We start from the raw sequence: 27,024 nt of genomic DNA, 5'->3' as shown, positions 1-27,024 counted from the left end.
TAGCCTGCAACTTCCTCAATAGATGCCCAGTTGCTCAGCCCTGGTGATGACCAGTTCCAGAAAGCACTATGAATTTACTGATATCATACTCATTCAACAAATATACCAGTGAACCAGCTACAAAAAAGTATTGGTTTAAAAGTGACAAGTGTCTTTCAATGCTCAGTATTTTTCACGGTTTAATAAAAGTTAAATAAAATGAAGAAATGATCCTAGCATAAACTAGTCCTACAAATAGAAACATTGTAGGATGCATTGCAGACTTTTAAGAAAAGTTAGTAACAAGTTCATGAATACCTAAAATAAGATGTTAATGAAATAACAATATCTGAAAGCTTTGAAGCAGGTCTCCAGCCCTTGTGGTCCAAAGCCAAGCAGGTTTTCTGTTTCCTTAAGTTTTAAATCTTTCTTCACCTCAGAAAAGTGTTAAATCAATCCAGTTAAGGTCTAACTGGACCAGTCTACCCCTTCTCCACAGCTCTAGGTATTGATGGGGTAAACAGACATTGAAGACCTGCTCAGTTCTCGACCCCAAGGTTTGGAGTTGGAAGCCCCTGCTGTGAAGGTTCCCTTGCTAGATACTCACGTTCCAGTCCAAGGAGGTGACATCCTTGTTGCTTGGGACGTCCTGCCCACCTTCTCTTATACAGTGCCTGAGAACCAGCTGAGTGGAGCCACTGCTTCCGTTCTCATTCAAATTCCATATACGCGCAGTGGAGTCACCAGACCTACGTGCAAGAACATCACACATCTGAACTCTTCCTTGCCGTCATTTCAAGAAAAGCAAAGCAGTCGTATGGCAATAAAAATAATGTTACACTGCTCGAAATGTTCTTACAATTGTCTTTTTTTCCTTGACTTTTCAACAAGTTAATCTTTCAACCAAGTCTAGGACCCAGCATATAAACAGTGATGAGCAACACAGAGGCATGGCTTCCCAACAGCTCCTGGGGTCCCAGGTTCATTTCGGGCCTGGTGGAGGAGGCTTCTTTGTGGATTCTGCATGTTCTCTTTGTTGCTGCACATGTTTTGGGGTTCTTTGGTTTCCTCCAAAGCTCAAAAGACATGCTGTCTAAATGATCAACTCCAAAGTTTCCTCTGTGTGTGCATGTGTGTAAGCAAATGTGACAGTGAATGTCGCTTACACACAATTTAAAGATGTAAATCTTACAGGTCAGCAGAGTGACACCACAATTAAACACTGCCCATTGCACAGGGTAGGAAGCAGTCATACACATCCAATGATATTTGTCAACAGAGCAGTGGCTGCCGTGTTCAGACATGTGAAGGACATATTCCATTTTATTGCTATATCTCAGTATTCTTTTTATATTCTAGATCCTACAGAACAATTATTCTATTTTACTCTATTCACTATTTTACACTTGATACAACCAATTTATAATTTGTGCAATTAAAATCTATAAGAGTATATTCTTCAACCCATCTTCTAGCTGCTTTATCCAGTACAGGGTCGTGGGAGAGCCGGAGCCTATCCTGGCAAGCAGTGGACTCAAGACAGGGTACATCCTGGATAGGATGCCAGTCCATTGCAGGGCACACACAGACAAATACAGATACACAAACACTCCTGCCTGGGCCAGTTTTCCAGGAGTCAATTGACCTACCCATGTGTCTTTGGATCATTGAAGGAAATAATCACACAAGTATATAATCCTGACACACCTTTTTTGGGGCACCATATATACTGATGGAAAAAAGAAATGCAACACCTCCTCATCCACACTCTGGCCTTCCCTTCTGCGTGGAACAGGCTGAAGAGTGACTCATCTGTGAAGAGGACCTGATGCCACTGCTGACGAGACCATCGCAGCCTCTGGCCCAAGCCAGTCGGGTGTGATGTCTAGGAGGCGTGAGCAGAGGGCCTCTGACAGGTCACCTTGCATGGAGCCTCACTGTCCTGTCACTGATGTGGGCACTGTGTCTGCTGGCAGTTTCAGCAGCAGCACGGTTGGAAGATCTGAAAGGATCTCTCAGATGGACCAGTCTGATGTGTCGGTCCTGCTCTGGTGTGGTCAGTCGAGGGCGACTGGATCTTGGACGGTCATCTGTCCTGCCGGTCTGCTGAAACCTCTGCAGTCAGGACACAGTGGAGTGGCTTACTCCATAGCGTCTGGTAATGCTGGCACATGACATGTCTGCCTGCAGCAAGCCAATGGTCCTTTCCCTTGCTTCTGGTGACATTCGAGGCATTATGAAATGCACAGAAAACTGGCTAAGTATGGCTTTTTCCTTGCAGTCACCTAAGCTTTGAATTAAGGCCTTTTTAAAGGTGACCTGATCAGGCATTGTTCCACCTGGACCTAACGAGCTTTCGTGTGATTGGCAAGTTTCAATGCCGCACTGCACAAGCTGTATTGCTGGTCAGAGGGCTTAAAACAAATCGACAACATTTTGTGAGGGTACATATAGTATTCTCATTCCATACTATAGAAACTATAGTATTCTCATTCCAGAAAATGTTGCGTTTCTTTTTCCCTTCCCCATCAGTATACATAGTATATATTGCATATTGTTTCCTATATTTATAGGAATGGCATACTTTTATCATAATGACAAATTATACATGTGCAAAACTTGCTGATTAATATGTTTTACATATTGTGCTAATTTGTATTTTTGTATCATAAGATACAATACAAACATGCTCCCCATTCTTTCCTCACCCTGATGCCAGAAGGTCACTGACAGGGTTCCAGGCACAGATAAAGACTTCCGACTCATGCCCTCTCAGGACTGTAGCCTTGTTCGCTGGAATCTCGACATCACCATCAATCTCCATGGCCTCCGTATGGTTATCTGTAACATCATTTAAAGCTATTCTTAAGATTTGGATGAACGATAACAACAGATGACAGACCTTACAAAGGATGGAAATATCCAGCTCTCCTTAAGTTGTTTTGATCAATCTCTCCAGGTCATGTGTAATAAGTTAAAAGAGGTATCCTATTCTGGACCACAATAACGAAATAAGCTCAAAACAAGAGCAGTGGAATGCAAAATGCAGATCTGTCTAAAAAAAGGCATATGTATATTTGGAAGTAAGTAAAAATTCCATCCTTAAAACTGATACAGGGCAATTAACCAATAACAACACTGCAGAAATGACAGTTTTCTTAATCGTTTCTCATGATGTAGGAAAAGATTTAAACTTTCAGGCATCAGGACTATTCAGATTTCAGAATCTATTCCTAAAACGTCTAAGGCCAAAATATTTGTCAAAACCATAACCCATTCACACAGATCAGAGGTACCCAAAACTAACAACCTTAAAAACACTTAATAAAACTAATAATAATAACACAAGCTGGGAAAGTGATTTTCTAAATGAAATAATGTTGTCTTATTGTAGGACTTGTCTTTACCTTGAGTTACAAACTGAGTATCACCTTCCTGAGAGGTAACACAAGCATTACTTACAGCACAGATCTTTACTTTCACTTGCCTTCTCCACTTGAATTGTTAATGGGATGAAGATCTGTTGATGGGCATATTGCCTATCCTGTCTTTTAAAGAAAGTGTACAGCCTGCACCTCAGGAGTATGGAAGACTGTTTCCTCCTACTTATATTACACTGAACATCAAAACCAGCTAACTTCTGCAGGACAATATTTACTCAGTATTTAGAGTGGTAAAGATGCTATAAATGGAGTATGAACTGAAGACCACACTGATTGCCATCGAGCTCATTTCCTCTGAGGACTGTCTGCTGAAATGGAATCTCATATACTAATAGATAAAAACTAAGTAATTAAAGGTCTACTGAAAACTATCATAAAGCTTTAAATACTAACATGAATCACTCAATTTCCTTATTATAATCAATACATTGTTCTGCTGCTTTGTGTCTATGCACAGCACAGTTTCAGATAACTTCAAAATGACAAAAGGGCACACCCACATGATGCTAGTGAGCTTTTCTTTCTTGCTTTGTGTTGCCAAGTCCCATCAAATGTGTACTGTAGGGTATAGTTAATGCAGAAGCAATTTTCCTTTGCCTGCTGATTTTATGACCTGCAGGGAAATAGCTTCTTCTTTCTCGAAAAGCAATTATTAAAATATTCTAGACGTCCATTTACCAGGATGACGATTTTTCTTAGTATCACAGAATTCAATGCCATGCTTCATCATGTTGAAATGCACCATGAAAAAGAGCTCAATGAGAGTTATAATGTTATAACTTATAATGTTTTTTGTATGGTATTTGTTTTATAAGGTACCTGCTGTTGCTGCAGGTTTCTGGATCTTTAATGAAACGGAAGGAAGTTGGGAGGGCGCACGTCAAGCCACATCTTGAAGATGGGACAAGTTAACAAAGTCCACAGAAACACTGAATGCAAGCTGTGGACACCTTCCACGACAGAACGCTTAAATGCAGAACCATAAGATAAATTTAAGATGTGAGCAGTTATGCTGTGCGAAGGCAACGTGGTCAAACTGAATGTAATGCGTACTTTGAGGGACAGCGAGTTGAACAAGTGAATGAAGTGGCATTGCTGGAAAAATGAGATGGAATAGAACAAGAGGAGAAATAAAAAGGCAGGGGAATCCTGGTTCATAAGCAGTTATCATCCTCAGACCACTCTTTTAAGAGAGGGCTATAAAGTGAATACAATTCTCAGCTTCATGAAGCCCTGGATGTTCAGTAACATACAGTGCCTTGCGAAAGTATTCGGCCCCCTTGAACTTTTCAACCTTTTGCCACATTTCAGGCTTCAAACATAAAGATATAAATTTTTTATTTTATGTGAAGAATCACCAACAAGTGGGACACAATTGTGAAGTGGAACGAAATCTATTGGATTTTTGAAACTTTTTTAACTAATAAAAAAAATGAAAAGTGGGGCGTGCAAAATTATTCGGCCCCCTTGCGTTAATACTTTGTAGAGCCACCTTTTGCTGCGATTACAGCTGCAAGTCGCTTGGGGTATGTCTCTATCAGTTTTGCACATCGAGAGACTGAAATTCTTGCCCATTCTTCCTTGCAAAACAGCTCGAGCTCAGTGAGGTTGGATGGAGAGCGTTTGTGAACAGCAGTTTTCAGCTCTTTCCACAGATTCTCGATTGGATTCAGGTCTGGACTTTGACTTGGCCATTCAAACACCTGGATACGTTTATTTGTGAACCATTCCTTTGTAGATTTTGCTGTATGTTTGGGATCATTGTCTTGTTGGAAGATAAATCTCCCTCCCAGTTTCAGGTCTTTTGCAGACTCCAACAGGTTTTCATCCAGAATGGTCCTGTATTTGGCTGCATCCATCTTCCCCTCAATTTTAACCATCTTCCCTGTCCCTGCTGAAGAAAAGCAGGCCCAAACCATGATGCTGCCACCACCATGTTTGACAGTGGGGATGGTGTGTTGAGGGTGATGAGCTGTGTTGCTTTTACGCCAAACATATCGTTTTGCATTGTGGCCAAAAAGTTCGATTTTGGTTTCATCTGACCAGAGCACCTTCTTCCACATGTTTGGGGTGTCTCCCAGGTGGCTTGTGGCAAACTTTAGACGAGACTTTTTATGGATATCTTTGAGAAATGGCTTTCTTCTTGCCACTCTTCCATAAAGGCCAGATTTGTGCAGTGTAAGACTGATTGTTGTCCTATGGACAGACTCTCCCACCTCAGCTGTAGTTCTCTGCAGTTCATCCAGAGTGATCATGGGCCTCTTGGCTGCATCTCTGATCAGTCTTCTCCTTGTCTGAGCTGAAAGTTTAGAGGGACGGCCAGGTCTTGGTAGATTTGCAGTGGTCTGATACTCCTTCCATTTCAAGATGATCGCTTGCACAGTGCTCCTTGGGATGTTTGAAGCTTGGGAAATCTTTTTGTATCCAAATCCGGCTTTAAACTTCTCCACAACAGTATTACGGACCTGCCTGGTGTGTTCCTTGGTCTTCATGATGCTCTCTGCGCTTTCAACAGAACCTTGAGACTATCACAGAGCAGGTGCATTTATACAGAGACTTGATTACACACAGGTGGATTCTATTTATCACCATCAGTCATTTAGGACAACATTGGATCATTCAGAGATCCTCGCTGAACTTCTGGAGTGAGTTTGCTGCACTGAAAGTAAAGGGGCCGAATAATTTTGCACGCCCCACTTTTCACTTTTTTATTAGTTAAAAAAGTTTCAAAAATCCAATAGATTTCATTCCACTTCACAATTGTGTCCCACTTGTTGGTGATTCTTCACATAAAATAAAAAATGTATATCTTTATATTTGAAGCCTGAAATGTGGCAAAAGGTTGAAAAGTTCAAGGGGGCCGAATACTTTCGCAAGGCACTGTATGTATGGCTGCAAAGCCTGAACTACGAGTAGAACAAAGCAGTCAAAAGCCAAAGAAATGTGGAAATGAAAACTGCATTACTGGGTCAGAGCATGTACATATATTTGCACGAAAACAGCAGATGTTCCCTTAAAAGTTTGTTAGATGTTGCCAAGTGGCTATAGCACAGATCTTTACTTTTGGTTGTCTTTTCCACTTTATATGAACCCTTGGTGTCTCATACTAAATTAAGAACAGTGTGAATGAGTTGTGATTTCAAGAGTCAAATGTTATATACAAGAATTATTCAGCTAAACCCAAAGGAATTTTTTAACAGGGAGCTGGATAATCTTCAACTTTGAGTGTTGTATGTATTAATTTAAGTCACCCTTGATAGAATACTCATCTATCAGATATTCACTGCTATCATTATCATGCCTCACTCTCAGCTTGCTTGTTACTTGGTACAGGAGGGGTTCGCAAGTAGGAAAGTCGGAAATGGCTACCTGCCTATGGCAAAGCTAAAGGTGCCTGCAGAAGGCTTCTAACATTATTTTTAAATCATTATAAGCTGCATTTTAAACGCAATAAAGCTAACAAACAGCACAGGGTATTCATTGTAATAAGGATGGTGTAAAGTTCAGTAGATCTTTAAGGAAAAAGATAAGACAATTACTTGACATTCATTAAGGAAAAAAAGTCCCTTACTCTGGCCCTGTATACAAATTCAGTAAGTATAAACTGTGCCACTTCCTTAACTGAGACCCTTCTTTGAAGCTATCCATGTTATATAGCAACAATGATTAGAATCATCACATTTATAATCACAGAGGGACTGAAATCTAATTGGTGCGGTTTCACTTTTTTCTTTAAAAACTTGTAAATTGACCTGTTTTACCTATTCACTGTCACAAACACAAATCCAGTTTCAGACTGTCAGTTCAGCACCGGTGTAAATAGATCATGCAGCTGTTCAACTCTGACAACGTGGGAAACATGAAAAAATGACCTAATCTGTGATCCATCTGGATTCGGTGGGTACTGTCTGGTGGGTTTTTGTAATGCCTTTAAAAAAAAGCTGATTGAATATCCAAGACCTTTGCTAATTGCATGCGCCCCGTTCTCTTCTCCATTCACAGTAGCTTCCCCGTTCTTTGGTGCGTTCTGCTGGGCAGCAGCTGTGGCCACTGCCACGGCAGCCTGCTGCTGGGCCAGCTTCTCCCGGAAAGCCTGCTGCCGAGTCTGGACCACATCGGGCATCACCGCGTCGATGAGCGACAGCGATTCGATCGGCCTGCCGTCGAAAACTGTGCCGTCCTGCGAAGAGAGCACAACACTCTGTAGCCCAGACCTCTTACAGCTCACCCTACAAAGGCATCATTTCCTTAAGTCGCAGAACCCTCATTCACTTTAACAATCACGTGTTGCCAACACAGTTTTTACTTTCTGGAGAGCGTTTTTGACATTTCCAAATAAATAAATATCTCGGTCTCAGGGTCTAGGCTTTGATGTAGAGCTGTAACCTCTAAAGCAGTGGCTCCCAATCCTGGTCATGGTGACCCACACACCTGTCGATTTTCATTTAATCCCACCTTAACTACAGAATCGAAGCCTTGTTTGATCTAAGAAGCTTCATTAGAATATTTGCATTCTTCTTCTAGTCACAAGTTTATCCACCATGTTAAAATTCCAACATGTTTAAAGAGCTGGGAACAAACAGTTCAAATTAATGATATTATTAAGTCAATGAAAGGTTTGATTGTGTAACTGAGGGCTCGGCTGGAACAAAACCCAACAGGTGTGTGGGTCACCAGGACCAGGATTGGGAACCCATTGCTCTAAGAATTGTCTCAGCTGAAAATAATTAATTCTTGCATCTGGGCTGCAGACCACCTGTACCCTTCATGAGCCTAAAGCCAATCCTGCTAACAACTGTGGTCAGCGGACTTCATCACAGTAGAGGCTGCTTACCATTCACAGGGATGATTCTTCCTTAAGAAGCTGAAACTTCTACCAAATACACAATGGACTTTGATTTCACTGAAGTGTGCTTACGTAAATAAAATTAACTATAAAAGTAACTGTCAGCATGTGAAAACTGTAAGGTGAATTGTTTTATTAAAATGCTTTATTTTAAAATGAATTAAAATTCTTTAGAATAATTCTGAAATGAATAAAACAGTACTTAAACTTACATTCTATTTTAAGTCTTACAGAGCTGGGACCCACCTTTTCCAGCTTCTCTCTCGGCTGGATTTCATTCTAGGCCAGCTCTCAGACGCACAATTGAAACCATAAATGAATCAACTATCTTTGATATCTTTCATTAAGGTTGGTTCTTACGAAGTTAGTGGCACCATATGAAATATAAAATTTTACCCTGAAACCCTCTAACTGGTTGAGAAAAGATAGTCAAAAGGATTTTATAAAACTAATTGTGAATCTAATTAAGAGCTTGATTAAGAAAACAGTTTAAAAGTTAACACTGATCACTTGCAAATCAATATGACTAATACATAAGCAGTCTCCACTGTATAAACTGAATTTTATTGTTCATGCATAAGCACAAAAGGCTGTTGTAATCAAGAAGCTTGTACAGATGCTACCTATTGTATTCTTTAGTCTTTACAAGTTGATGTTTTCTTCCTTTGTTTTTTTAGATTTTCAGCACATTACTCATTCCGTTAAAGATCTATCTATCTATCCATCCATCCATCCATTCATTCACTAACTCCTTTATCCAATACAAGGTAGCAGGGGAGCTGGAGTCTATCCTGGCAAGCAATGGGCACAAATGGGTATCCCTGGACAATGAGCCAGACCATCGCAGGGCAAACTCGGGGATAATGTTCAAACACCTCACATTTAGCCCCCCGGGCCCGGGACTGAACCCAGGTCTCCAGCACTGCGAGGCCACAATGCTAATCACTGCGCCACTGCGTCCCCCTGCGACCCCCTAAAGAAACATCGTAAACACACTGCCGAAGAAGCTTTGTTCTGGGTGCACGAACACAAAAACAACACCAACTGTCAGTGTTGCTTACCTCGTTGATACTGATTTCTGCTTCCACATACTGTAAGCCTTTCTGAAGAATGGAAATGAGAGCAGCAGGGGGCACTAGTGTCCCATTTATGTTAGACTGGCTGATGTGGCTTTCAATACCAAACGTGAACGCTGAGTGGGAGAAGCCTGCAATGCAAACAACAACAATGATAATTACACTTCTGGCATTAAGACACTGGGGGATTAAGACAACCAGGATTTGCTTTCTGTTTTTAGGATGTCATTCATCAAATATTATTAAAGAATTTTGATAATTTAATACTGTGTGAAAACTGCCACACATTACCTTTTACATGTGAAAATCTAGCCAATTTCTTACAAACATGTTAATTCCACATTTCCTAAGGAAGCTAAAATGTTTATTTTACAGTCATTTTCTCAGTTGGATTTGACATACCCAACATCTCCTACAAATTGCAGGATGATTTGAGAGTGTATATATTAAAAGGAGTAACCAAATATTTCAGATGTCTGCAAATTTCGTTGCCATACATAACTCTCATGCATACTCAAATTTTCCTTGAGCCCTCAGTCATCATTACTGATGCCTACTTTTCAATTTGTGTGGCACAAATGTTAATAAAGAAAATCAGAAAATAAATCTCTCAGAGTAATCTCCGAGAGCAGGTGTTTGAAGGCAGTAAGAAACGGGTCACCCTGATCTGATCTCACCAGCCACTGATCTGGCAAACCATCTATCTCATCATAAAAGCACATGGGTTCTTTGCCACATTGATCCTACATATCTAGATATGATACCTTAAACCACTTCATGTTGACCAGTTCTTTTTGATTTTCCAGCATTTTAGTGCCTTCCCCAAGATTATTTCTAGTTGCAACATTTCTGAAACAGACAAGCACTGTTCAAAGCAAGAAAGTCAATAAGTACACAAAGTGAAGCCAACAGTATGTCCCGCCATAGATAAAGTGTAGATGTTGAAGTTATTGTGCTTATTAAACCCCTACATTTTCTTTAAAAAGGGTTTTCATTCTTTTAAGAGTTAAACATTTTCCCCATACCATGGAAACGTTTAGTAATTTATTTTGCAGTTTTCTGAACTATTAGATAGGGTCTATGTGATACACATCTTCAGTTTCCCCAAAGATCACGTTTTATCCACAGCATACTATAAAGAAAATAATGCTATTATCATTAATTATAGGCAAGACAAACTACAGAGCAACCTATTTCCTGATGCTACTGCTCAAACACTGTACATCTCTAGTCTACACATTAATCATTAGTTTAACTAATGAGCTCAACTGTGGCTATGGCATTTCCCCCTTTACCTGCCATTAACAGAAAACAGTTTTGGCAATCTGCCTTAATCCAGCATCCCAGTGTGCTCTCAACACAACGTCAAGATGCCTTGTAAACAGACCTTGTTGTACTAAGACCTTACTGCTAATGATGCTAACTGTTGAGAACACCCCAGTCTGACTCACAGGAATTACTCTTAAACCACTAGAAAAGCACATTGTGCCCATCTTGATACTTCTACACCACTCATACGGATATGTGTCATTTTCATGTACTGTAACTCTTAGAAATGAAATTGAGCAATTAAACAAAAAGGTAAAGGAGCAGATATAAAACAGAAAAGTAGCGACATTGCCCACTGAAGAGACAGATGTTCAGTTATTCAGTGTTACTTGGTGGTAACTGAAACCAATATATTTGTCTGCTCAACTCGTCCCACCACTGCTTGAAAAGGTTAAAACACAGCGATAAACAGGATCAGTATTTGACACTGTTGGATTAACAAAGAAATCCTTGAGTGATACTTGCCATGTGGGGAGAAGCCTTATGATACTGAAAAATTAAATGGTTATTTTTGGTGTTGTAACAGAACAAGCGCAGATTTCAGAATATGGTCAACCTAATATTGTGCGGTGAGATCACTGCCACAGCTGACAACATGCCAACTCCTAATACTGCCAGTAACAAGTACCCTCACCTTAAACCACTGCAGCAAATGGGCTCTACCGTCACTTAATGAGACACAGGCTTCACAAAAACCACCAAAGGGTGTGTGTAATCAGGTAATTGGGTTACTCCAATTTTATGGATGTCCCCTCCCAGCCTGACAGAAATACAGCTGGACTGTAATTCATATTTAGCCATTGCTGAACTGAATACAGGTATGCCTCTGTAAGTTGCAGCTGCTGCTGAACAGGCCTTGAAAGTCCCAGTAGCTAAATATTGTGACATTCCAGCAATACCCCCAGAGGCACTCCCTCACTGACTGCCACAACATTGGGGAGCACACATCACAGTTTCTCCTATTCTACTCTAACAGGTCATATACACGTTTGCATTACATATTAGAAATGAACTTTTATGTTTTCTACTGAAAAAACAAAATATTAAAAATCTTAGTGCTGGAATTCATTAAATAAAAATAAAATATAAGGACTTTAGATGTTGATTAACTGTTTTCGATATCAGTTTGATTAAATGTTATTTCATGACTATGATGCACATGGGTGACCTAGAATGTATGAGCATTATATCACCTCCTGAATGAGTATGTTTTGGCACAGGTGAAAAGGTTTTCCAGTAATTGGTCAGGTGACTGAGGTCAACAGGTCATTCCCCACTGCCTCCTGGGAACAGTGGTTCCAACAATAACTGCCATCTTGTCTCCACAGACCGCCCTCTGACAATTATAAATAACAGCATTTAAATGTCCAAAGAATTTCATTTGAAATAATCCCTCAGCACTTTACATACAAGAGGGAGCACCCATTAAAGTGCACCCATCTGGCTCCTTGAACATTAGCACAGACTGCATGGCATTCATTTAACCAGAATACATAGATTTCAAACTCTGCAGAACTCATTTAGCAATAAAGCAAGTCTGTGGTCAAAGGACAGGGTATGGCTAGTCGCCATTTGAAGAAATACCAACAGACAATTTGCCAAAATCCACAGTAAAATCTGTGGTGTATTAGAAGTGCTGGTACTGCAAAAATGTAAGAGTTTGAGGCTGCTTCAGATTAGAAAGTACTTACAGTAATTAATAGTTTGAAGACTAAGAACTGATACTGAGATCAAGCCACAGCTTTCTGCACAAGAGCTTGAAAACATTTCAATCAGATTAGGAATTACTTAAAGAAATGTTTCATCTCATCAAAAGAAGGAAAGTTGTGAATTTAGCAATAATGGCTTTCATGGAGGTACGCAGCATATAGGGTGAGGATGTTATCTAATACAAAAGTTTCTGTTATGATTGTCTCTCTTCACATTTGGAAAATCCCATACAGTACTTACTGGTCAACAGACTCCAGATGGTTTAGGAATACAGCAACCATAATTTTAGTTTTACAATGCAGCCTGGACATTGTATTCTGTACCCGGCTCATCTACCCAGACTGCCTCATCAGGGTTTCAATTACACTCAGGACTTATCATGACATACTGACCCCTCCACAATGCTGGTTCTGATTAACTCCCTGACCCCTCACCCTGTCTATGTCTATGTATAAACACAGATGCAATAATGAAGACACATTTGTTCTTACTGGTTTTCAGTCAGATATTTCATCTGAAATGACTAGCACTTTCTGATCAGCTCAATTTCAGATTTACTAATGCATACTAGTTTTTGTACCGATACCTTGCTTTATCAAAACTTTTTTCTTCAACCATTTGCCGAGTAGCATTCAAATTTATTCATATCCTTGATAAACCAAACCTAAAGTTTGCTTAAGCAAAACCGATTTTCGTTTTACATTCATGCTTTGTCATTTTTACAGCAATAACATGTGATAATGAATTAAAATGAGTGTAAAATGGACAAGTAGCATAACTAACTATGTATTTCTAAATACATAACATTTTAATTTCTTCACATCTTGTAAATAGATTGAAGGCAAACTCTGTCAACTTAACACTCCTTTCTTTAATCATCCAGTAGTTTCACAGTCTCACAATGTTCACAGTAACATCCAGATCTCACCTTGATTACCACTGGGTATAAAAGGAAAATGAACACTGAAGCAAAACACTCAGCACAAAAGTGAGATAATTCTCTGAGGATTTAAAGTAAAAAATTACCGATCACAACAAATCAAGCAATGACTAATTAATTACTCACAAACAATTCATGGCAGTAACTAAAAACTGAATCTGTTCCCATCACAAGTCAACCAGTGGCAGACCTTCAGCAGTAATTGTGACTTTTGTTGGCAGATCTTCTTGATTGACCTTTTAAGTAAAGTCCACAGGGATTCAAAAGCCCTGCCTGTTCCAGTTCATGGCACTAACTTATTTTCTAGCAAATTCAAGAACTTTACTAAATCTTCAGAGCGAGGAACTGAAAATAGCAGCGAATTCTATATAAAGCAATGAACAGTCCTGATCTTGCCCTGCCAAGTTCTGTCGACTGGAGACAAACATTCTGCTGGCACATACAAACAGACCCAAGTCCACCTTGAAACTAAAATACCTTAATTGCTGGCCTCAGCACAGACTGCAGCTCAGGAAAGGTATTAAAAGACTCCTCTAATAAAAGAAACTCCTCGCTCGGCCATCCGGAGAAAATGAGGTTACTCCACCCTTAAAATCCTGTGACAATACTACATTAACATAGTAGGTTAAGTTACAGAACATAACAAATGAAATAAATAATGTAATGTGCAAAATTTCAGCATGTATTTCACAGGATATGCAAGAACATTTAATATATCAGAGTGAATGGACTATTTTAAGTGCTTACACCAAACTAGGAATACTAAGAACATTTTTAGTAATTCATCTCAGAAGACAGTAGTTCTGAAACAATTATTAAATTCTATATTAAACTACTTAAATTCTAAAAGGGATATACAAGCCATAGTGTAAAAAATTTTACAATAGCATGAGAATTTCAAATCTAACCTGACATTTCATTAAATTTAAGGGACAAAGGGCAGTTTTAAAAAAACAGATTCAGTTGACTCAACTGGTGAGGAGCCTGTTCTTAGCACAGAGAAGGCTCTGTGATCCAGAAATCACAAATTTGGAACCCGGATAACACCAAGGGTCATCAGCATGAGCCGAGAACGTTCCAAACTTGGTGGGTATATAACAGAAATAAATCATTACACTAATTTGAAAAAATCTAAACTTCAGTGAAATGTAGTTGCCTATTGTACCCAACACATTATATAGTTATTTTTTTTTAAATTACAACCTGTTTCATTCTCCATTTCAAGGCTGACAGCATTTGATAATGATTCCGGTCATTTGCAGACTCAGTCTACATCTACGCAATGTAGGTATTCATTCAAAATGTCCGCTATAACAAACAGATGATTATTTAAAGAGACTTGAGAAAAATAAAACAAGAACCATAACGTAAAGATCAGACATATGTAAATGGTCAAAAGAACGTTACTCATCAACCAGTAAGAGTTTTCTTGTTAAATACATATATTTTCCAAAATAGGCTACCTGAGTGCTGTATCAAAAGAATGAGCATCTTGATAATGGATTTCTACTTCACCAATTTTGTTTCCTGCCATATACATGGCGATTATTCAGTTACTGTTATATATAAATAATATAACACTTTTTCACTCGATAACACTTTTCATCCCAAATGATCACATAGCACTTCACACGTAGTAAGGGGACCCACTTATTATTAATAGAAAGTGCCTAATTTACATGTTTCTTAAGTATAATTCAGTGAGAAATTAATATACCACTTGACATTACCTAAAGCAGTAAATTTCAAGTGTTAAGTCAAAATTTTAAAAAGTATATAGACATTTTAGTTTCATTACTATTTAACAAGTTCTTAATCACCAAAATATGGGAGATTTATAAAACAACCTGTATTAGTTTTTAATATAAGCAGGTATTTGTTTTCCTGCACAAACAAGATTTATTATATTAAGCAGGATCACTACAGCAATTGGAGGCCCTGCCAGTGATATGCAGAGATGCAGAGTACAGAAATTTATTGCAGCAGCAAAAAGATGCTGAAGGGTCTGTTTCTGTAATGTTTTATGACACACCCACCGTATTCCTGTATTCATTTAAGATTAATAATCGGGAAACTCAAAAAGTAAGATTAAGGGAAAGGTAGTGTTTTTTCTGAACACTGTATAGAAAATCCCCTTCCCCCACTTATTTTCAGGATAAAAGAGCAGCTGAAACACTGCTATATTTAGACTTTTTTCTGTTACACACCCCCACTCACCCCTCAGGGAATGGGGAAGCAGTCAAAGAGAATAAGAAAATGCATTTTCCGTTTTTTTTCTGTATACTACTTGCTGAACAGATCCTAAAGCACAAGGCATTCCATGTTCTGGGTGAAAATAAAAATGATGCTTGACTCATCACAGCCACTGACTTTGACCTTAATGAGAAGTCTCCAAGGAATGAATCTATCCTGTCCAGTATTATTCTCTTCCCAAAGAAGAAAACTCCTGAGCCGCTGTGGAGGTCTGTCAATCACAGAGCATTGCTACAGCTTTGTGTTTCCACATTCAATTAATCTGTGTCTCCAGAATTTAACTAATTTATAGGGCACTAATATGGACACATTTAGTGAGGTGCGGAATACACAGTAAAATGTGCCATTTCATAGTCTTCCTGATTAGTGATTTTTCATACAGTAACAAATGAAATGCAATTTAGCAGCTAAACAAATTGTTAAATGTCAAACCTTTAAACATTTACAATGTGTGCACAGCGCATTTTTTGCATGCCCTTCCTTGAAACATCTTGTTTAGGAATATGTATCCTGAAATGGGACATTGTCCACAAATGCCAATTAAAAAAAATATATTCTCATATTTCCCAAGACTATTGGAAGTCAATGTTTGAAAGAAATTATTATATACATACATATACCAACAGCAGCTATTTTAAAAGAGATGATTTTACATAAAGTTTATTACTTCCAAGTAAAGAAAGAATAAGAATATCTCTTATAAAAATATTGGTGCAGGAAATCACTAGGGGTACACATTGACTTAGCATGTGGAAAATTTGTTTTAAGTCATAGAGAATTCATTCCACCTGATCCTTTGCCAAGAGCTATTATTGTAAATGTTTTATTTCTTCTTAACAATGGTTATCACCCTACATTGTCCTTTTCTCTGTGGTACAGAGATTTTTATTTCCTTTACTTTATTATTAGCCTTTCATATGAACTAGCCAAGAAAGGATTATATTTAGTCTGCAAAACAAATAGCAGAGACAAGAGTGGAAATTTACATCAGTTGTGTGATCTGGAACATGTAGATAGTTATGGTTGATCTAGTCAGATTCTGTGTTAAAGGCACCCAAACAGTTGAAGAGGGCTACACATGTGAAAGTTTTTAAAAAGGCCATTTTTAAGAAGTTTGTTCAAAGGCCATTATCTCCCAATAGATGAAATTGCAATGAAAACATTCTTTGGAATCTTGGAGTTTCTCATTTGCACAAAAACACAATGTTGTAATAATTTGAGAACTTGCAGTTCCTACTTGGGGGAAAACACTAGTGTTCTGTAAACGCCAACATCACTCATGGCGATGCAGTCATTTTACATGTACCTTGTACACTGCTCATGTTCTAGCCCAGTTTAGTTAGAAGAAGTGACAGCAGACCATCTGATTGGTTTAATGTTGCAGTACTCAAATAATGGACCTCAGGTACATCTTATAGATTTCAAATGATGCTAGAATTGTTTGGAAATATCAGCCTTCTGTGACAGATGACTCTCAGATAAGCGAAATACTCTAATTCTCTAGACACTGGCCGTGAGTCTGAATCAATAGGATTGGGGCCTGTGAATTTGAATCTTTCTAATTAATAACTGTCTTTTGAATAAAAGCGTAGAGCTGTCTCTTCTGTAAGGATGTTCACAGTTGTCTGAAAATTCCATAAAGACTATAGGATATGCTATGAGTGAGAGAGGTCTTTCTCGTATTTTCCTAAACACAATAATTTATCATTAAAAGTAAAACAAAAAATATTTACTGTATTTCACAGTTTCTGGTTGAATCTATAGTTCAAAGAGTCATTTTACATCATTTCTTTGCCAGTTGAGTTACACACCATCATGACAATGTTATTAGGAAACAGAACCACAAAAACTTCAATACCAAGCCAGACAGCCTTGAGAAATAAAAGCATTACAACTTTGTCTGTTTTCTTGGTTAGCTATTCGTCAACATTTCTGAAAATCCATAAATTTGCAGCGGAAGAACAAAGATGCTCTAAATACATAAAAAATATGAATGTCTACCCACAGGATGCTCCTGCAGAGTATTTGTGATTATAGCACTTAACAATTAGCTACAATAAAACTGTATAAATAGCATTACCCACCAGAACCCACCTTGACCTCTGTCTAAAACCACCACACTTATGAGAAGTTATTTTTTAAAGAAGTCCTTACCTGATTCCTGGAGGTATCTATAAACCAAGAAGTTCACTTCGTCACTGGTTATACTCATCTTAGCCTCACCTCAACGTATGAGGTTTATATAAAGGGAGTGCCACACTCTGCAAGAGAGAAAAAAAAACAGGTCAAACAATCAGTTATGAGGGACTACTAAATGGACATGGTAATCTAAGAAATACAATGTTGCATACAAAAAAATCACAGATTTTGTAGTGGAGATGGCCACTTTGTAGAACATAGTATTGTAGTACTAAACTATATTAAAATATCATAGCCATTTTTTTAGAGTGTCGATTCCAGAAGCACTGCACTGAGAACAGTTCAGCACACTTCGACAGACTGTGTGGAAGTTAACCACCACACTGTTGTATCCAATCATCAACATCACTGCAGTGCAAGACTGCTGTATTTATACTGGAGGTTATTATGATTTACAGCAATGCAAAAGATAAAATTAACTTATCAAGGGTTTCAGTACTAATAAGGCTTACAATAACATTCAAATGGCATTGTGTCAGGAGTTCTCTACAGACCAGAAAATGCAGATATATTTCAAAATTGTAAAATTAAATCAGGGATGTATGTGTAAAGAAGTAGTTGTCATGGGAGAGTTCAGCTTTCCTCAAAGACCAATTGTATTTTTGTTTCATTGCATGTTGTGATTGCATAATTCCATGTTTTTGCTGAAGCTGCTAGGAGTGGGATGAGTTGCCAATGGGATCTTTTGGCTTCAGTTTTTAGTTCAGCAATGTTCACATTCTTTGTCAGTCTAAGACTTTCACTTCTTGCTCCTAAAGAGCTCCATGGTTGCACTGGTTATACAGTTCATGTCGGGCCACTGTCACGCTGCATGGAACCACGGAAGCAGTTTCTTCTACTTAGACAAAATGTTTGTGTAAACGACAGAATTCATGGTAATGCTGCCTTCATGTGTTACATCTTCAATAACGATAAGTGATTCAGTTCACAGATGACTGAGTATTCCTCAGACTTTTAGTAATTTCTTTCTTCACGTTCTAACCTTCTTGTCACTGACAAATGAAACCAGGATAAACCCTTACTAATGATACTTTCAGAACTCTCCTGACTCATGTTTGTATTTCCATGCAAAAGCTAATCTGGATTTACTGTTGCAGGCACTAATGGCAGTTTTGCATCTTGCAGTGTAGCTCTTGTAATTCTGCTGTCTCTTCTGTTAATGGAGGATTTTTATGTCTTCACCCCTGCACTTGGGAGGTTGCTGGCAATTTCAGGCAGGTGTTTTAGGGCAGGAATGGTCAATCCTGCTCCTGGGACTGTGTTTCAGCAGGTCTTATAGATCTCTTTAAAGCAGCAGTACCGGCAGAGCTATGTGAGGTTATTAAACTGGTCCCATTTAGCCCATATTGAGCTGAACTGGGTGGTTAAGAGCAGAGTTGGAACAAAAACCTGCAGACACTTGGCCCTCCAGGTTTAGGATTGGACAGCCAAGTTTTTAACCCATGTTTTTAGCTGTGATAATTTTTCCGTCATCAACTGCAGATGTTTTTCTTGGCCTACCTGGTCTTGCCTGATTGGAAATTATACTTGTGGTTTCTTTCTTTTTCAGTATTTACCAAATTGTTGATTTTAGTATGCCTTATTGCTTTGTTACGGTTCTAATTGAGTTTTATTTTCTTTAAGCATCACAACTGACTGCTTTTCTTTAAGAGAAAGCCCTTGTTGTCAAAACATTTTTACTTTTGACTACAAACTCCAAATGCTGAAGTGAGACATGTTGATGGGAAGGTCACAGCTATTTTATGATCTTAGTTACCCAACAACAAAAAGCTGATCAACAAGAGACAAATGCCGGGCAATTTTCAAACTACGTTTGCTCCTGCAAAATAGAGGTTTAAATCTATTAATTGAGCATAGAACTGTATTGATTTGATAAAAAATTATATACCTGTGACTTGTACTTATCAACCATGTTTTTTATGACAAATAATGTTTATTATGAAAATCTCAGTTTAGACTTCACTTTCTCAATACATTTGGATGCCAATGTATAATTTAATAATTGATTAAAAGCACAAAGTTTAATCAAGGCACATTATGACACAATTAAACAAATATCTAATTCAGAATAGCACAATATTAGACACATTACTACAAAAATTCAGTTCAGAGAATACCACCATCTTCAGGAGACAATACTCCATGCAAAAGAAAGCACTTTATCTGATTTGATAAAAACAGAAGCTGATGGGAGTGGAGGGCTTGTAGTTTTACAATGTGAAACTTGGTAGTGCAACTATGAAAAATGTCAACCAATTCTTTACCTGCAAGTCTGAAAAGCAGCACGTGACTGGTTTTCTGCAAAAATGGAAAATCTACACGTGGAAACGCGGAAAGCTGCCAATCAGCTCAAAAAAAGCAATCACGACAAAAAACTGGTCCGGCCAAAAGCTGTGATCAATTTAAATAACTTGCTTTATCATTCCATTAATGCAAATCAGACAGAACTAAAAAATAAAATAAAATCAACTGCCCACGATAAAGTAAAATCTAATAATTATAGGTTATGCTTTTGACATTTGTATCTAGTTTCTTTTCTTTGTAAGAAAAGGAACACATAAAAACTTCATGTTTATATCACATCATCATAAATACAAACCAGACTATGCATGGCTCAAAGGCTAAAACAAAGACTTCCCAACCTCAGAAATCTCTCAACTTCCCAATCTCAAAAATGTCATCTTGAAGAGCAGCAGGAAGTGGAACACATTATGTCCGCCAGGATAAAATCAATTAAGTGTCAACAGAGTCTTACAACAATCTGCTTCCCTTTACACACAATTTCAATTCCTATTGACTTTATGAGTACAGTTTTTGAAGTCTAACCAGATTATGTTTTCCTTAGCTTATACTGGTAAAGTATCTATTACTGCATTTTGTTTTAAATTTGTGTTAGCAGCCCACACATCATACTGTGATGATGTTAGTTTATCACCAGATGTCAACAGCAAACAACTTCAATCTTTTTCCCCCCTGTTTGTCAGTTTTGGAAGCATTACAAAACTCATTCATGGGGAACAAACATGAGACAGGAAGTGTGTGGAAGGACTGCAGGAGAAGCTTGCTGAGGGATGGGCAATGCTGTCAGCTCTCCCAGCTCTTGTATGTTTCACTCCATCTCTGAAATGAATTATGACTGCAATCGTGATGAAGGCCTCCCCTGCATCAGTGGATTAAATGATTTCCCTCACTGTCCCCTTATGATGACAATAATGCTAAGTGCTGAAGTGTATTACCCCAAGTCAAGAAATGATGAAATATCTTAATTCATGCTTCCATTAGTGCAGTTTCACCTTGCCTAACACAACGATTGCAACGGTCTGCTGAGAATGTCAATGACACGGCTGGTTGCCGAGCAAATCCATCTCCACTACATAAAAAAATATTTTTCATCAAGTCTCTTCAACCTGACAGTGACTTCTAATGTAATTTAGCTTTATGTGGCTACAGTTTCTGGCTTAACTACTTGGCCAGTGACAAAAATGTGAAAAGTTAAATAGTCCTTGTAGAAGTATTTTATGTGTTCTCATTGTTCCATCATGTAATAGGTTTTGGCAAGTGTACATTGGCCATAAAGCACTAACTTTCGGGAGCAGTCAGCATTCAAGGTATTGTCTCAACTGAGCAAAAACCTAAAGGACTCAGATACTTAAAACTGTCAAGAAGTAGAATCTGTAAAACACACGGAAGAACACCTAGGGAAAGTCAATAAAGGTTTAAAAACAATTGTTGCAGAGTAACAGTGAGTGACAACATTGTAGGTTGAAGTACTAATTCCAATATCATAAGGTCATGGAAATTTTAATGTAGTTTATTTTTGCCAATTATTAAAAGCAACAAGTCTTATTCTGTATTCTCTTAAATTAGAAGTGCCCATCGTCTTTAAGACTTGGTTCTCCAGCAATGACTCCTGCACTTTCTCAAGAAAGAATATGTCTAGATGTGCTCTGCCAAAACAGTCACCAAAAGGGCCACTTGTCATTTGACACAACACACAGCATTGGCGAGAAGAGCTCATGCTTATGGAAGGAGTTGTACATCTCCGGCAAACAGGGGCAAGTGCCCAGCATGTACAGCCCTGGCCAACTGATCTCCCACTCAACACTGACTACAGTTAACTGCGATGCCAAGAGTCCCTCTAATTTTTAAGTTTCTACATCAGTGCAGATCTGACTCTCTAAGCCAGTGCTTTCACTAGCTGAGCCACAAGGGAACCCTTCATCTGTGTTACGACCCCAAGTGTCTAGGGGAAAAGGGGTGTAACATTTAGGATAATTCTTTTGGAAGTAGGTGGGTTTTGGTGAGGGACTAGGAAGCGTGATAAGGGTAAGGAACTAGAGTGGTGCCAAAGGAAAGAAAATAACAAACAAAAATGGAGCTGGCTAGGACAGTGAGGGAAAGCTAATCTGACTACAAAAGAAAACCCGAAACACAAGGTCTTCGGCGTCTACAACACCCTAGCTAACCTGCACTGTCTACCCAAAACCATACAAGACAAATGGCACTCACCCGTACTAACCTAGTGTACTAATACAAAATCAACTAAGTGTGTAAAGTGTACCCAACAACCTAAACTAACCTTATATACAAAAGTTCACACAAAAAAACAAGTGAACCAGGAATACAAATAAGGGAAAACAAGAGTAATCAACAGGAGCAAGGTACAAAAGAACACAAAAGTTGAACATGTAACACTGGGGCAAGGTAATGACAAAACAAGGATGAACACACAAACAAACGAAAGTACAAAGAAACTAACGTAAAACCAACAAAACAACAAAGCCCAAGCTATACGAAAATACACACACACAAAGCAAAACAAACCAACAAACGAAGCCGAAGCAATAACCAGAAGCGAAGCGAAAACCAAAACCGAACAGGACCAAAGTCAAACGAAAGGCCTTTTTTTCCTGAAAGCCTCCATGTTATATAGTGAATAAAATGAGTTCTGATTGGCTGAGGCTGATTGATGATGACATCATATTGAAACAGTGGTGTGATGGTTGGCCAATGGGGAAGGGAGAACAATCAAGGGTCAGCAGTGTGGACATAACAGAAAAAACACACACAGAACACACACTGGGACGTAACAATCTGAATAACGTTTAATACCATTGCCCAGAATTAAACATTTTTCACTAGAAACTTTCTCAATCACAGTACATTACTTGTAATTTATTCAGAGAAAAAAAAATCCTCGGAGTGTCTCCGAGGACATGTCCCACAAGATAAAGTCGTTACTGAAACAGGGAAAAGGGTTCTAAATAACTCACTAATTCATTTAGCTAAAATAATTCACCACCAATACAAGAATGCTAAAGAGCATGTCCAGCACAAACAAGGAACATTTGTGTTGATAATCTTGGTGCTTCCCGGTCGGTCTAGTTTGCTTCTCTAAGTCATAGTGAAACACTGACAAACTGGAGTTAGGTCCAATTGCCTGAGCTGACAGTCATTAAAGCACACAGCTGTTAATAAACATCAACCCAGATTGCTGCAGAATTTTATTTTGAAATCAGAATCACTACCACTGAATACAAGTGGAGGCTAATTTGCTTGTTGCGATTTGGAAGGCAATTGTTTACACCAGAGCTAATTTACAGTTGCAATTACTAAGGGGCGTGCACACTTACCAAACCCATTTTTCTAGGTTTAATTTGAAATTACTTTTCGGATTGTTTGACCGTTTGTTTTTCACTTGCAGGTTGCATGTTACAATGTGTAAATAATGGGAAAATAAATCTGACTTAAGGGGTTTTGATTTCGGGCTGTTAGGCCACAAAATGTGTTGCTTTGGAAAGGGTGTGTAGATACTGTACCGTATATCCAAAATAACAGTGAACACAAATAGCTCCCTTATTCCAAAATACCTCCCCTGAAGCCAGATCCTATCACCCCATCTCAGAGAGGAACACTCTCAAGAAGAAGAATCAATATGTAAAGGGTGATGATGGATGTGACAGTGCTGGAATGGTGTTGGCTGCTGTTTCCTTTGGGTACACATTCTCCTCCACAGCCTGGAGCAGTCCAAGCATTATTTCAAAGTGCTCAGATAGACAGGAAAGCCACTACCACATGAGAAAAGTGAAGACTTCATTTGTATGATTCAATTAAAGGATGACAAAACACTCTTTCTAGTCTTCTATGTTGACACAAAGGAATGATGACAACAACGCTGGGTTATTTGGACACATTAGATGGGAAAGGTCTTCTAACACTGCATAGTCCATCAGGCCTTATTCCAAGTGTGATTATTACATGTAATAAATGCAACTGAAACTTTTTAAGCTTAAGCATCTACCTATAGCCTATATCTGTCAATCAGATTAGCTCTTCTGGCAGTGCATCAATCCCTAGGAATGAGTGGCCTCATAAAAAAAGAAAACTACTAGTAGAGCCGTTGAGATCCCCACTTGCCTTTGGTCCATTTCGTAATGTTCAGGAAATACACTCAGATTTCAGACATTAGGCAATCCAATCAAGTTTTATTTCCACACAGAGCCTTCGCTGAGCACGCAAAACAATCAAAACAGGAATCAGAATATCTATCAACTGTCACTTAAAACTCATCTGTTCATAGATAAAAGATAGGGTGATTCAATTAGTGATGAGCCTAAGGTATGCACAGTTACAGTAATTTTTTTTTAAATAGTGTGCTTTTTTCTCCACTCAAATCTGCATTTGACTTTTTAGCTTTAAAGAAACACATTCAGAATTTATATATGGAGAAACTGAAGTCGTCCACAAAACAGCAATAGATTTTCTTTTTATAAATACTAGTTGTTACCGTGAATAAACACTTGATGTACACTGTCAACCCTTTTTATTGATGCATTTCCCAATGCTTATTTGATAAGCTGACCAATGTATTCTAATTTCAGTGCCAGAACAGCAGAACAGCTAGTCAAATAAGTCTTTCTTTTAGAACAGAGAGCATCTAAGGCACAGAATATTACCTGTAACTAAGGTTTCTAAAATTATATACAGTATGTAATTGTTACATATACAGTACACCATAGAAACCCCATTTGAAGAACATGTTTGAGTTTCATGAAATGAGGCATGATTTAGATGACAAAGAGTAAAAGTGGATGACCAACCTAATGTGTACACAATATACTTCATTTTCAAGTGTAAGTGAATTGCAGCTATTTTCAGGTACTTCAGACAAATCACACCCTTGGATTTTACATGCCTGAACCTAAAACACGGTGGTAGCGACAATTCTCGTCATCCCACAATTTCTAATGACAGGGGTTCAGAGACGTCCTCTTTACAGTTCTGCTTGATTTCAGATTTGTTCCATATAATGCAAGTAAAAACTATGAACAAGGAAGTGGAAGACTCACTTTCAATTTACCACACTAAGAACGTCTCTCAAAATGCAGATTCTTTAACATTATGATGTTCTTAATATTGAAACTTATGTGCTAAGATAATGAAGTACCAGAAAAGGGAAGTGGTGCATGGAGAGAATGCATCAAAGCCAAAAACATCAAAGATGGAAAATAGAATTATGACAAAATCCAGTTATCTTCCCTTCTAGGTCTTTTAGAGAGAAGGCGAGCTTTGAATGAATGAAAGAGGAAGGCTCACAGTTTTAGATTTCAAACAAGCTGATCCCTGTGACATCAGAGTTATAAAACTGCAGCTGAAAAACACTAATGGGTTTCACATTCCCTTGAGGCCAGGCTGAAAGGGAATGTAAGTGAAGGAATGCATAACTATGTAGATCCACACAACTCCTTTATATGTGTACTTTAATCCTGAGCTCTTTCAAATTCAGATGTGCTGAAGAATTCTTCTGGTAGCATAGCAACCACAAGAAAGTGAAGGAATACTGTCCTAATTTTTGCTGGATTTGTAATAGAAGGAAATGAACAAGTTACTCAACATTAATAAATGACTAGTTTACCCTAGGAAATTATTTAAGATGCATTTTTATCTCATTAGCCCAAGAGCATCATGAAGCCTATCCAAAAGGCATTAACTGACTCTAAATTCAAGGTTTTGTAAGCATTAGAGGAACAGAATCCACCTGATCTTTCTAGTTATTACATTATAATTTTTGTAATAAACATTCTTCTTTTTTTCAAGTAAAGGAAATTATTTGGATTTGTGTCCTACCATTATTGAAAATTGCTTTAAAAAATAAAAAGAATGTTCTAAGCTATTCAAAAATACTCCTATTTCCTAAACTGCTTTGGATAGAATATCACCAAATGAGAATGACATTAGAGTTCTCAACCATTTATATTCACAGCCACAGTTAAAAAGTAAAAGAATGAAAGCTTTTGTATAAATATCAGGGTCAGCATTTGAATCCAAAAATATTCAGGGTCCTCCTACCTTAATAGCATTTATACAATATGGTCCCTCACATATGCACTTTTGCATTATGAAGGCATTATTGTTCCTGATTACCCAGAATATCAACTTGATCTAAAAATGCATGTTGATGAAAATGGGGGAACAATACATTCCTGAACAAGCACAGCCGCAGCATTTACTGAGTAAAATAAAAAGAAGTGCAGTACAACTGTTACAAGGTGCAGTGTGCTTGTATTGTGTATAACAGAAAATGCTTTTTTAAAAACCAATGAACTTCTCAATGAAATGACAATACCTGCAAGAGAATTTTACTGCCAAGTATTACAGAACAGAGACTCAGGGCAGCAACAATTCACATTTCCTTTACAAGCCATCCTCTAATAAGTGACAGCTGGCTACCAGTTTTTGCCCATACCTCATTTGAATGTAGCATGTTTTATGCTCATTTTTCATTAACATTCTATCCTTCCATTATGGGAAAGGGCTTACTCCTGGTGAGCATCAGGCAAGCACAGAGCACAAGACTACACCCTGGATATACTTTCATCATTACTGGTATTAGTAACTGCATTAATCACTTCATAGTATGTGAGGCACAAGATAAATGCAACATGGAAATCTTTGAGCACCTTAAGTATTTTAAGGCAATAATTAATCAGGTAGAAAGGCAAGATTGCATTATTATGTTGGTGACCTCACTTAAGAGTTTAAATTCCTTAGTGACTAATTCTGATTACACTCTAATTTTTTCCTCTGCTGTCACCTTATGATTGGAACAGGATGTGTATACGTCATCTAAAGCAAACTAAATACACCATCTAAACCGGTTTTTGCCTAAATAAGAGTTTAACATCTGTGGTCACAAATAATCATCTTCCTCTGTTAACTCAGTATAACCCTACAGAGAAACATCTCTCT

The 27,024-nt window shown here is 38.1% G+C and overlaps 1 protein-coding gene across 4 annotated transcripts in view; it reads right to left on the bottom strand.

Annotated features, from left to right (window-relative positions):
- tbl1x (transducin beta like 1 X-linked) overlaps nucleotides 1-27,024 on the bottom strand; it is an 89,383-nt gene that overhangs the window by 12,456 nt on the left and 49,903 nt on the right. For 3 of the 4 annotated variants that reach the window (XR_015927803.1, XM_088609464.1, XM_088609471.1), the window contains 5 exons: nucleotides 17,731-17,837; nucleotides 9,330-9,475; nucleotides 7,383-7,602; nucleotides 2,688-2,820; nucleotides 587-728 (listed from right to left, as the gene is read on the bottom strand). Coding sequence is in view for 3 of the 4 variants with exons in the window: in XM_088609464.1 (XP_088465590.1) it covers nucleotides 587-728; nucleotides 2,688-2,820; nucleotides 7,383-7,602; nucleotides 9,330-9,475; nucleotides 17,731-17,788 (699 nt within the window). In the remaining variant the exon portion in view is untranslated. Of the gene's footprint in view, nucleotides 1-586; nucleotides 729-2,687; nucleotides 2,821-7,382; nucleotides 7,603-9,329; nucleotides 9,476-10,108; nucleotides 10,272-17,730; nucleotides 17,838-27,024 lie in introns of those variants that run through there. The other variant, XM_088609476.1, reaches the window with a different exon arrangement.

Source organism: Lepisosteus platostomus, chromosome 2, assembly GCF_059453375.1.
Source record: "Lepisosteus platostomus isolate fLepPlt1 chromosome 2, fLepPlt1.hap1, whole genome shotgun sequence".
Classification (NCBI taxonomy): Eukaryota; Metazoa; Chordata; class Actinopteri; order Semionotiformes; family Lepisosteidae; genus Lepisosteus; species Lepisosteus platostomus.
This window is presented reverse-complemented; position numbering and strand designations above follow the sequence as displayed.